This window comes from Cajanus cajan, chromosome 10 (genome assembly GCF_000230855.2).
Source record: "Cajanus cajan strain Asha chromosome 10, NIPB_CcT2T_4, whole genome shotgun sequence".
NCBI classification, from domain to species: domain Eukaryota; kingdom Viridiplantae; phylum Streptophyta; class Magnoliopsida; order Fabales; family Fabaceae; genus Cajanus; species Cajanus cajan.
The window spans coordinates 20843156-20854518 of record NC_138526.1 but is presented as its reverse complement, the minus strand read 5'-3'; the positions used below and the strand labels follow the sequence as shown (position 1 = coordinate 20854518).

The 11363-nt window shown below is 37.6% G+C and overlaps 1 protein-coding gene across 7 annotated transcripts in view; it reads right to left on the bottom strand.

Moving 5' to 3' along the window:
• Positions 1-342: 342 nt before the first annotated feature.
• The window catches only part of PHYLLO (2-oxoglutarate decarboxylase/hydro-lyase/magnesium ion-binding protein), a 126980-nt gene continuing 115959 nt past the window's right edge, over positions 343-11363 (bottom strand). For 4 of the 7 annotated variants that reach the window (XM_083064570.1, XM_083064572.1, XM_083064573.1 and 1 more), the window contains 9 exons: positions 9636-9791; positions 9070-9312; positions 8779-8946; positions 8506-8649; positions 7495-7962; positions 5779-6072; positions 5540-5697; positions 5313-5420; positions 343-839 (listed from right to left, as the gene is read on the bottom strand). In XM_083064570.1, the coding sequence (XP_082920696.1) occupies positions 593-839; positions 5313-5420; positions 5540-5697; positions 5779-6072; positions 7495-7962; positions 8506-8649; positions 8779-8946; positions 9070-9312; positions 9636-9791 (1986 nt within the window). In that variant the 3' untranslated portion in view covers positions 343-592. Of the gene's footprint in view, positions 840-5312; positions 5421-5539; positions 5698-5778; positions 6092-7494; positions 7963-8505; positions 8650-8778; positions 8947-9069; positions 9313-9635; positions 9792-11363 lie in introns of those variants that run through there. The other 3 variants (XM_083064571.1, XM_083064575.1, XM_083064574.1) reach the window with 3 other exon arrangements.

Here is an 11363-nt window from a genome sequence, read left to right as displayed (position 1 = left end):
CATTAGAAGAAATTATTAGAGGAAAGTTATATATGCAAAATGTAATAATTATGAGTATTGATTATATACATTGTTTAAATCGATTAATTTCTATATTAGTTTATTCTTATAATAACATTTATATAGAAAATTTTTGGAGGGAGTTTCGAAAAGAAGGAAAATATTCTAGAATTTTTTCCTTTTAAATTATTAATAGATTAATTCACTCGTTTCACTATTCCTTTCCTTGTACGCAAGGTTGTTTTAACCATTTACAACACAAGAGGCTTTGTCCCTTAATCATTTTTTAACCAAAATGAAAAAAAAAGTGATTAATTAATTTTAAGGACTTAAATGAAACTCTAAAAAAGTTCAAGAACTTATTTGAATTTTCTTCAATTTCAACGACTAATATGATAGAGAGGTCCATTTTCAATAACCAAATTGGTCATTTACTCTAATAAACTTTACACTTTAAAAGAACTACCTAGAAAGTTCTGAGCCAGTTGTGTAGGAGTTAATGTCTGACTTTGCATATAGCTGCTGTAATTAATACACTGCATCTGAAAAGATATTGCATCATGTTTTGATCCCCAAAATGAGAATACAACTTTCATAGCCTGGCCACGAATCGTCTCATGGCAGCAATGATAGGAAGAGGATTCTCCAAATGGGCAGCGTGGCCACAGTTTGGAACCTCAACCACCTCATGTATGTCACTCCCTTTATCATGATTACTCCCCAAGCCAGTGAACAATGCATTCATCATTGCTTGAGCAATTTTTCTAAATTTCGTATCTTTTTCTCCATGCATGATAAGAAGAGGTATCCTACAATTTGGCAAATCTTCCCACAATGACCTGCTCTCTCAAAGGTAACGAATAATGATGCGTTAATTGATAACTATATATCATTCAAATGTATACATTAACTGCTGCAACAACACAAATTACTGATTCATATAATTTGCTTTATATAAAATACCGACACTTCAATTTGCTCTATGCACCTGTATCGATGAAGTATTCAAGCCTTTAAAGAGATTATAAGAATTTTATCTGATATTAATACTCTTAATACTTACCTATACACTTTACTAATACATATTGGTGTCCAAACCTTCAAAAGTTGTGAAAATCCAATAGTTATATGAGACACAAACATGTATAATATACAAAAATGGAAATTATCCTCTTTATGGATGATTTCAAGAATGAAATGAGATTGATCGTATTATTCTTGTTTGTAAATCACAGGAAGTTATTAATGATAATAATAATTTATAAATACTTTTAGTAAAGTACGTTCTTAATTTGGATTTGCAACATTGCAAATATATTGATTACGTTCATGGTATCTACCTTGGTCGTATAATCTGTCTCCTTTTTCTACCTGGGTCCTAATCTTGTGTCTTGGTAGTTGTTAGATATAGTTTTATCTTATGGGCCTAGGCCCACTACTTTGTATATAAACCTATCTTTTGCTTTGCAATAACACAAGGAATATGTTCTCTCCATTCACCATTACTCTCAACATGGTATCTAGAACCTATCCTTGACTTTCCGGTGGACCCACTGTTCATCGGTGCCCGGAAAACGTGTCTCATTCTGTTTTTCGGCTACCCACCTTGTCGTGTCTCTTTCCAGCAATTTTTTTTCCTCCTTTTTAGGGTTTTTCTTCGCTGCCTCCGCCATCCGCCGCCGCCGCCGCCAGCTTTCCGGCCGGCGACCCCCCCCACCCAGTTCGCTTCCCTCCGGCGAACCCAACACCACCGGTCGCGCGCCAAACGGAGGTGGCACACGCCCCCACGCGCCGATTCCGTGCTGGGCGCGGTTTCTCTCTCCTCTCCGTCGGCCGCCGCGCGTGGCGGCGCGTCCGGCGACTTTTCCGGCAGCGATCACCGGCGCCGGACTCGCCCCGACATCCTCTACCCCGATCTACTATTTGTTTTGTGATCGGACCTCGTTTGGCACGGATCTCTTCCTTCTCGAGCCATTTTTCTCTGTCCTGTTGCTGTTTCTCTCTCCTGTTACAGCACCTATGGCTTCCTCTTTCGCTGATCGGCCTGAATCCTCTATTTTCACTAATTATGCCAATGTTCCTCTTTCCATTGATAAGTTAGATGAACCAATTATGATACTTGGACTTCGGATATCAAGCTTTGGCTTAAGGGACAGGATTATGTTGCTCACCTTACCTAGACAGCTGCTTCCGTTGATGAGAAGGATCGTCCTCGTTGGTTGAAAATTGATGCTCAAATTTGTAGTGTCCTTAAGTCGACCATTCATCCCTCCCTAAAGCAAATTTTTCGTGCCTATGAGACATGTGTTGATGTATGGGAACAAGCCCGAGTGTTATACACCAATGATACTCAACGTCTCTATGGTGTGTGTCAAAATCTCCAGAATATCATTTTCCCACGACGCCTTGAGGGCTCCATGGCTGAGTATTTGGGCAAAGTTCATGGCCTCCTACATGACTTCAATGAACTTTTGCCTCCTGCTGCCACTCCTGCCAAGGAACTAGAGCAACGCCAAACTTTCTTTATGTTGATGGCATTGTATGGGCTTCCTGATGAGTACTCTTCCATTCGTGATCAGATTTTGGGATCTCCGACCGTGCCTACCTTGAACTCGGCTTGGTCCACTCTATTGCGTGTGCCTTGCAAGTTTTCCCCTGACATACCTTCTTCAGCTCCCACTGGAGACTCCTCTGCTTTGGTTTCTCAACGTGATGATCGTCAGCGCTCTCGCAAACCGGGCAAAGGTCGTCCCAAGTGTGATCACTGTCACAAACTGGGCCACACAATTGACTGTTGCTACGTCTTACATGGTCGTCCCCCTCGCCCTGCTGCTGCTGTTGCCCACACTGCCTCTCCTGTCTCTACTACATCTGGTGCTACCCCCTCTGATAGTTCTGGCTCTGGGCCTCCAACTCTCTTTTCTTTCCTCTGTGTCTATTCCTAAAAATGTAGGTGATGCCTTGGCCCACCCTGGTTGGAGACAAGCCATGCTTGATGAACTGTGTGCTCTTCAGAACAATGGTACTTGGGATCTTGTTTCTTTGCCTCCTGGGAAGTCTGTGGTTGGATGTCGATGGATCTTTACAGTCAAGGTTGGTCCTGATGGCACCATTGATCGACTCAAAGCTCGTTTGGTCGCCAAAGGTTATACTCAAATTTTTGGATTAGACTATGGTGACACTTTCTCCCCCGTTGCCAAGATGACCTCTGTCAGATTATTCTTAGCCATGGCTGCTCTTCGCCGTTGGCCTCTCTATCAACTGGATGTTAAAAATGCCTTTCTTCATGGGGATTTGCTTGAGGAAATTTATATGGAGCAACCTCCTGGGTTTGTTGCTCAGGGGGAGTCTTCCGGTTTGGTATGTCGTTTCCACAAATCACTTTATGGTCTTAACTCTTAAGCAGTCTCCAAGGGCATGGTTTGGTAGATTCAGTACTGTAGTACAACAGTTTGGTATGACTCGAAGCGAAGCTGATCATTCGGTCTTTTATCGACATTCCACTGCTGGGTGCATCTACTTGATAGTGTATGTTGATGATATTGTTCTTACCGGTAGTGATCATCATGGCATTTCTCAGATAAAACAACATCTTTGCCATCACTTTCAGACAAAAGACCTTGGTAAACTTAGATATTTCTTAGGGATTGAGGTAGCGCAATCTACAAATGGAATTGTAATATCTCAAAGAAAGTATGCATTAGATATTTTAGAGGAAACTGGGCTAATGAATTCCAAGCCCGTTGATACACCTATGGATCCTAATGCTAAACTTCTACCAAGTCAGGGGGAGCCTTTCTCAGATCCTGAGAGGTACAGAAGATTGGTTGGAAAATTGAATTATCTCACGGTAACTCGTCCTGACATCTCTTTTGCGGTTAGTGTGGTGAGTCAATTTCTCAATTCTCCATGTGCAGGACATTGGAATGCAGTCATCCGCATTCTGAAGTATATCAAAGGTGCTCCGGGAAAAGGTTTATTATATGGCTACAACAATCATACCCAAGTTGTAGGATACTCAGATGCAGATTGGGCAGGCTCTCCCTCTGACAGGAGATCCACCTCAGGTTATTGTGTCTTTATCGATGATAACTTGATTTCCTGGAAAAGTAAGAAGCAGAATGTAGTGGCAAGATCTAGTGCAGAAGCAGAATATCGTGCTATGGCCTCTGCTACGTGTGAGCTTATTTGGCTCAAACAGTTGCTTAAAGAACTGAGATTTGGCGAAGTTACACAGATGACTCTCATATGTGATAACCAAGCTGCCCTTCATATTGCCTCAAATCCAGTATTTCACGAGAGGACCAAACACATTGAAATAGATTGTCACTTCATTCGTGAGAAGATTTTATCTGGGAACATTACTACTCAGTTTGTTAACTCTACTGATCAGTTGGCAGATGTCTTCACCAAATCATTACGGGGTCCTAGGATTGATTATATTTGTAACAAGCTTGGTGCATATGATCCATATACACCAGCTTGAGGGGGAGTGTTAGATATAGTTTTATCTTATGGGCCTAGGCCTACTACTTTGTATATAAACCTATCTTTTGCTTTGCAATACACAAGGAATATGTTCTCTCCATTCACCATTACTCTCAACAGTAGTCAAAAACACAAACTGTTGTTGCAAGATCCAGCACTGAAGCAGAACATAGAAGCCTACCCAACACAGCTGCTGAAATTTTGTGGAACTGAAAATGCCTCATTCCACTCCTGTTCTACTGTGCGACAATCTAAGTGTTGTCCAACATATTTCAGCATCAGATCAAACTGTGCGAATTACCAAGCCTCTTGCCTCTCACAGATTTCTCACTTTGCGAGGCAATCTTAGGGCTGTTGATAGATTTTCTCTCACTCAACCACCCTAAGTTTAGTATTACAGATATAACAGTTTACATTTTATGTTTCATTGTATTTTCATTTCTATGTAATTAGTATTACATTTTGTTCTGTTAGGTTTGTTATAGGTTAGTTACTTTCTGACTCAGCTCTGACTATCCTTACAGCTATATACAGCTGGTTCTCTTGTATACAAAAAACAATCAATGAATCATTTTCTTTAGTCTCTCTTCGACTCTCTGTCTCTCACTGATTTCTGTATTTCTAATATATATTGCATATACTATATTTTTCATGTCTCGATGATTATTTTCTGCACAAAACCAATTTTAACAAAAATTTCCGAGATATTAGGGGCTTTGAATATGGTTGCACCTAATATCCTATAGATATGCAACTGGACGGAGAAGACATTGATAGATAAAAAAACAAGGGAATGAACAAATAGTTAAGCTTAATTTGCTTACGGCTGTCTTCCTAAGCTTAATCCAGACAACATCTGTGCAAGACTCTGCATGTCATCATGATGCAAGCGACTAGCAATGATTCGGTTGAAATGAGGATGACTCCTTAAACTGCTAGATAAAAGAACAGTTGAGACACTTACTGAAGGAATACATCATAATAAGATCAGCATAAATTCTATAAAATCTAAAGGTTATAACAAACAACCCTAAAAAAAATAACAGGTTACCTTTTCCACAGCTCTCCTGAATACCAGGAACTGACAAAAAGTTGCAAACCATGTGTAATGACTGCGAGTGCTCTAGAATCATCTTTAGCAGCACGAATTTTTCTCGATAATTTATCTTTTAATCCAGGGCTTCCAGATATTAATACAGCTCCCTTTGTCTGCATCATATATGCTCAAGTTGTTTAGTAATGGTCATGAAAACATCAAAACAGTAATAACTTCGAATATAGCCACTATACCGCTGTGCCAAATTTCAGTGCCATATACAATGCAATTCTTGCTCCCATTGAATACCCAACTAGTGTGACTTTTGCTGGAGCTATGTGATGAATTAATTTAAGCAATAAATCAGCAATTATCTCCAGTGACAACCGTAGTTTCTCACCGGCACCCTTTTCACCATGTAACATTGATTTTCCATGACCAGGAAGGTCAACAGAAATGCATCTTGCTGATCCAGAAAAGGTCTTCATGATGTTAATCCAGTCTTCACCGGTTCCAAGAAAACCATGAAGAAATAGCAGTACATTATCCTACATTTGCTGAATCTAACTAAATCAGATCTATACAAGGTAATGAAGGGATCAAATTTTATTTTCAAGAAAAGGAATACAAAGATGGAGATTTTTAACCATCTATACAATAGATTTGCCTTTGCTTAATCTAAATTCTAGCCATACTACTCCATTCATTACACCAGTCATAGCATCTGTTTACTTGGTTGTATATCTTTGGGCTTGTTCGTAAAACTTATATATTTTCATTGATTTACAATTGATTGTGGAGGGTGAATAACTAGAACAAAACAAAAACCTTACATCAATCTAATCCTAAAAATCAGGAGCCATAATCTGCTTGGAATTTTTATGTGCTAAAATAAGGAAAACAGTAATACAATTGATCTTGCAAATTAAAACAATTGAATAATAATTTTCCGTGAAATGCTCGAGTGAAAAAGCATTCAGCAGGACATATATTTATGTCGATTCATCTTCAAGAGTTAAATACATTTAAGTACGGTAAAGGGAACAAAATTATTTAATACAAAACTGATAAATCTGAATAATCATGTAACCTGTTAGACTTTAAATGCTATTAGACCCTTTTCCAACAAAAACAAATAATTAATGGATAGCAGTACACAAGAATCAAATGATCCTGATTGATTTCATTCCCAGCTTGATTTTAGAGAGGGAACGGGTCTTATTTTCCACCAATATTCCACCTTGGATATCATGCTTTCAACACATATGGTAATCTAACAACTAATAGAAAACTAGAGTTTTCACTTTTCATCCATCATTATTTGCATTTTTCAATAGCTAAATCACCCCATCTTATATCTAGAGTTTAAGTTATGCCATTAACAAAAGTTAGGAATCCAGAGACACACGACACTATGATCTTCTACTTGACTTTATATGCCCTTGTATTTTTATGGCTAAAACTCCAATTTGGTCCCTTATAATATTTTAAAGTTTCAATTTAGTCCCACTTTAATTTTTGGGTTCAATTTAGTCCCACCTATTAAAAATGCTAGCAATGTTTGCCTTCTGTCTAAATTTCTCAAACGCTGTTTAGGAGTTTTCATGTGATTGAGAATCACAACGTGATTGAGAATCACAGGGGTGATTCTCACGGCTCTTACTTAACAGTTTTTTTTATGTGATTTACACCGTGGGAATCACAGACGTGATTGAGAATCACGGACATGATTCTCATAGCTCTTAAACAGCGTTTGAGAAATTTAGACGGAAGAGAATAAATACAGTTGTAGGGACGCAGGGACACACTATAGATATTTATGTTACCATACAAAAATTCTGCATCTATATTACGAAGTAAATATTAAAGGAAAATGAATCATGATGATGTAGACTAGTAACCACAGTAAATTTATTGAAGATTAAGGATTTAAATAAATTATTAATATGTAAGGAAACTTCTATACTTACATTCCTTTTACAGCCAGTCTCACGAACTTCAAAAGAACAAGATATATTGTTAAGCTCTACTTTATATTGGTACTGACGAACCTGCTCCTCAGCAATAATGTAAGAGATAACTTTCTGGTTGACTTGAAAATCATGTACCAATTGACTAGCATTCACTACAGATGCTTCAACAAAACCACTTTGAGGATTACGACAAATCAAAAGAGGATTAGGTGTTACATCTTCCTTAAGCCAACGGTAGGTTCCTAGACCATGAGCTACAGTAGGTGCTACTGCTTCCGTACCATCTAACACTTTGAATGTACCTAAACTAAGTATTTCAAGATAACTAGAAAAGTGAGTATATGCAGACAGACTCAAACTGCTTTCAAATGCAGCACTTACAACAGCCAGCTTCCCCATCTGTTGAGCCCATTGCGCAATTAGAGCTGCATTCTCAAACCCACCAACAACACTTGGTTTAATAACCTGAAATATCATTATAAAATTCTAAATAAAACGAGTTATCATTTTATATGGACAAGGTGATTAACTCTATTTTTTGAATTCTAAATATATTGCGTTTAGATAGGGAATTAGAAAATATGATTTTGTTTCGTCTAACCTAGACATTGATCCAATCCGAGTCATAATGGTTAAACATATAGACATAAAAAGAAAATTTCTTCACAGCTCAATCTCAATCAGCAATTGTATTATTAATAATTAAGCATTTCTTCAAGTATGTTCTAATCCTATAGCATGAATAAAAAGGTAAAGTATATGCATAGCAAAGCAGAATTATTTCATTAATTTATTCTACAACCCAAATCTGCAGTCATTCTCTTGAATAAGAAACCGTAGAAGTAGGCTAAAATCACCTCAATTCTACAATTAACAACATTGCAGTTTGGTAATATAATATATTTTGGATTTCATAAAGAAACGACACCATAAAGATACAATACCAGTACCTAAATGATGTAAATCTATTCTTCCCTTAATATCATACTGAAATTACTATTTACTTACAACAGCAGTTATTGCTGGATGAGTAAACTTCACAAGCTTTTCCAAGGGATTTTCTTGAATGTTATCTATGGTTTCATCTAAGGCAACAGGTAACCCGCTTTCATTGCAAAACTTGAGAATATCATCTTCATTCTGAACAGGCTCCTGCAAAGGGGATATCTTAATCAAGTTATAAGCAAAGATGCCCCCAACAAATAAAGTGGTGGAGACCATAAAGAAAAGCTGAAGAGTAAATCCATGAGCTACAAAAAATGTCTTATTTTCTTAGTCTACCTCAATATACTGTAGGTTACAATCCATAACCAAAGAGCTGAATTTCATAGCTTCTTCATAAGTCCAACCTCGATTAGCATCTGCACGGATGTTAATCTGGCAACCAACTTTCTTTCTCACTTCTTGTATGATTGCTGCATCATGCATTGGATCACCACCCCGTGCTACCTGCATATCAAGAGCATTCTAAACTATTGGAGTCCTCTAGATTCTCATCAGTTGGTCTATATAAAATACACCTGAGGGTGATAAGTGTATGCAGCACAAGCTAAACAATGAATACTAGATAACCTTCAGCTTAATTGCAGAAAATCCTTCCTCAATTAGTGTGGCAGCAACATTAGCAACTTCAGTTGGAGATCCATTTGAATCAATTAGCGCACAAATCTGAACATTTAATGACCTTTCACATTTATTGTTCTCATTTATTGGGGGATGAAGTATGTTGAGCATATTGGAGCCTTTTGCATCAGCAATGGCATTGAGGATAGCCATTTCCAAACCACATCTGACACTTGGAAAAATAGAAGATGGCTGCATCACAACAACAGCAATATCTTAAATCTGTTTGTGATAAATTGAATTCTTAATGTCAAATAATAAGTTCCCCAATCATTTAAGCTGAAAGGTTACAAGTGCACAATAAGGAAAGGTTATAAGCTGTAAGATTCTGTATATCTGAATTCTGTAATCGCACTACTCATACAAAATCCTTTTTTAGAGAAGAACTTGATGCCACATGAAGGAACTCATCACCTAAACATCTAAGCTTTTAGGTGTAGTGTAGGTCCAGCAGTGGTTTTTATTTGTGTAATATCTCCAGCCATGGTCTAAAAAACGTAGATTAGATAGCTTACCAAGATGCCTAAATCATGCCATATCCAATATGAAAATGAACCCTTCAATAGAGAGAGGAAGCAACTAATATCAACCTGCTCCATAGCATGAATAAGAAACCTGAGTTGATATTCTGCATCTACCAGATCTTCTGTGTGGATGTCAATAGGTGCAACCTGTTTGATGCCAATAACATATGAACATATAGTTTTAGAAAGTTTAAAAGAAATTAAGAAAATTGAAAAAGGAATTAGATAAATATAAATACAAAAAATGGAAACTTAATGCAAAAGACAAGGGATAACAATTAAAAATTAAAGACCCATAAACCACTCATTTGGTTAATGTTGAACAAGAGAGCATGGGATGAATTCTGTGTGTTTAGAGCACAACGGAGCTATTGAATTTATAATAAAGAGTACATAATTACAGAATGTTCAGTTACCTATTTTTGGTTAATTACATAAATATAGAATCAATCTAATTAATCTTATATACACAGTAGTTATATCTACATGATTCTAACACTCCCCTCAAGCTAAAGCATATAGGTCATATGCACCAAGCTTGTTACATATGTATTTAATTTGAGGACCCCTTAGTGCCTTAGTGAATATGTCTACTAGTTGATCATTAGAACTGTCAAGACTAGTAGATATTTCGCCTGCCATGACTTTCTCTCTAACAAAGTTACAATCAAATTCAATATGCTTTGTCCTCTCATGAAATATTGGATTTGAGGCAATATGAATGGCGGTCTGGTTATCAAAAATAAGTGACATTTGTGTGACGTCTCCAAACTTTAGATCCTGAAGCAATTTTTTGAGCTATATAAGCTCCTGACTAGCTATAGCCATAGCTCGATATTCTACCTCTGCACTAGATCTGGCAACATTTTTCTTCTTGCTTTTTCAAGCGACAAGGTTACCTACTGTTGAGAGTAATGGTGAATGGAGAGAACATATTCCTTGTGTATTGCAAAGAAAAAAATGTGTTTATATACAAAGTAGTGGGCCTAGGCCCATAAGATAAAATTATATCTAACACTCCCCCTCAAGCTGGTGTATATAGATCATATGCACCAAGCTAGTTACAAATATAATCAATCCTAGGACCCCGTAATGATTTGGTGAAGACATCTGCCAACTGATCAGTAGAGTTAACAAACTGAGTAGTAATGTCCCCAAATAAAATCTTCTCACGAATGAAGTGACAATCGATTTCAATGTGTTTGGTCCTCTCGTGAAATACTGGATTTGAGGCAATATGGAGGGCAGCTTGGTTATCACATATGAGAGTCATCTGTGTAACTTCGCCAAATCTCAGTTCTTTAAGCAACTGTTTGAGCCAAATAAGCTCACACGTAGCAGAGGCCATAGCACGATATTCTGCTTCTGCACTAGATCTTGCCACTACATTCTGCTTCTTACTTTTCCTGGAAATCAAGTTATCACCGATAAAGACACAATAACCTGAAGTGGATCTCCTGTCAGAGGGAGAGCCTGCCCAATCTGCATCTGAGTATCCCACAACTTGGGTATGATTGTTGTAGCCATATAATAAACCTTTTCCTGGAGCACCTTTGATATACTTCAGAATGCGGATGACTGCATTCCAATGTCCTGCACATGGAGAATTGAGAAATTGACTCACCACACTAACCGCAAAAGAGATGTCAGGACGAGTTACCGTGAGATAATTCAATTTCCCAACCAATCTTCTGTACCTCTCAGGATCTGAGAAAGGCT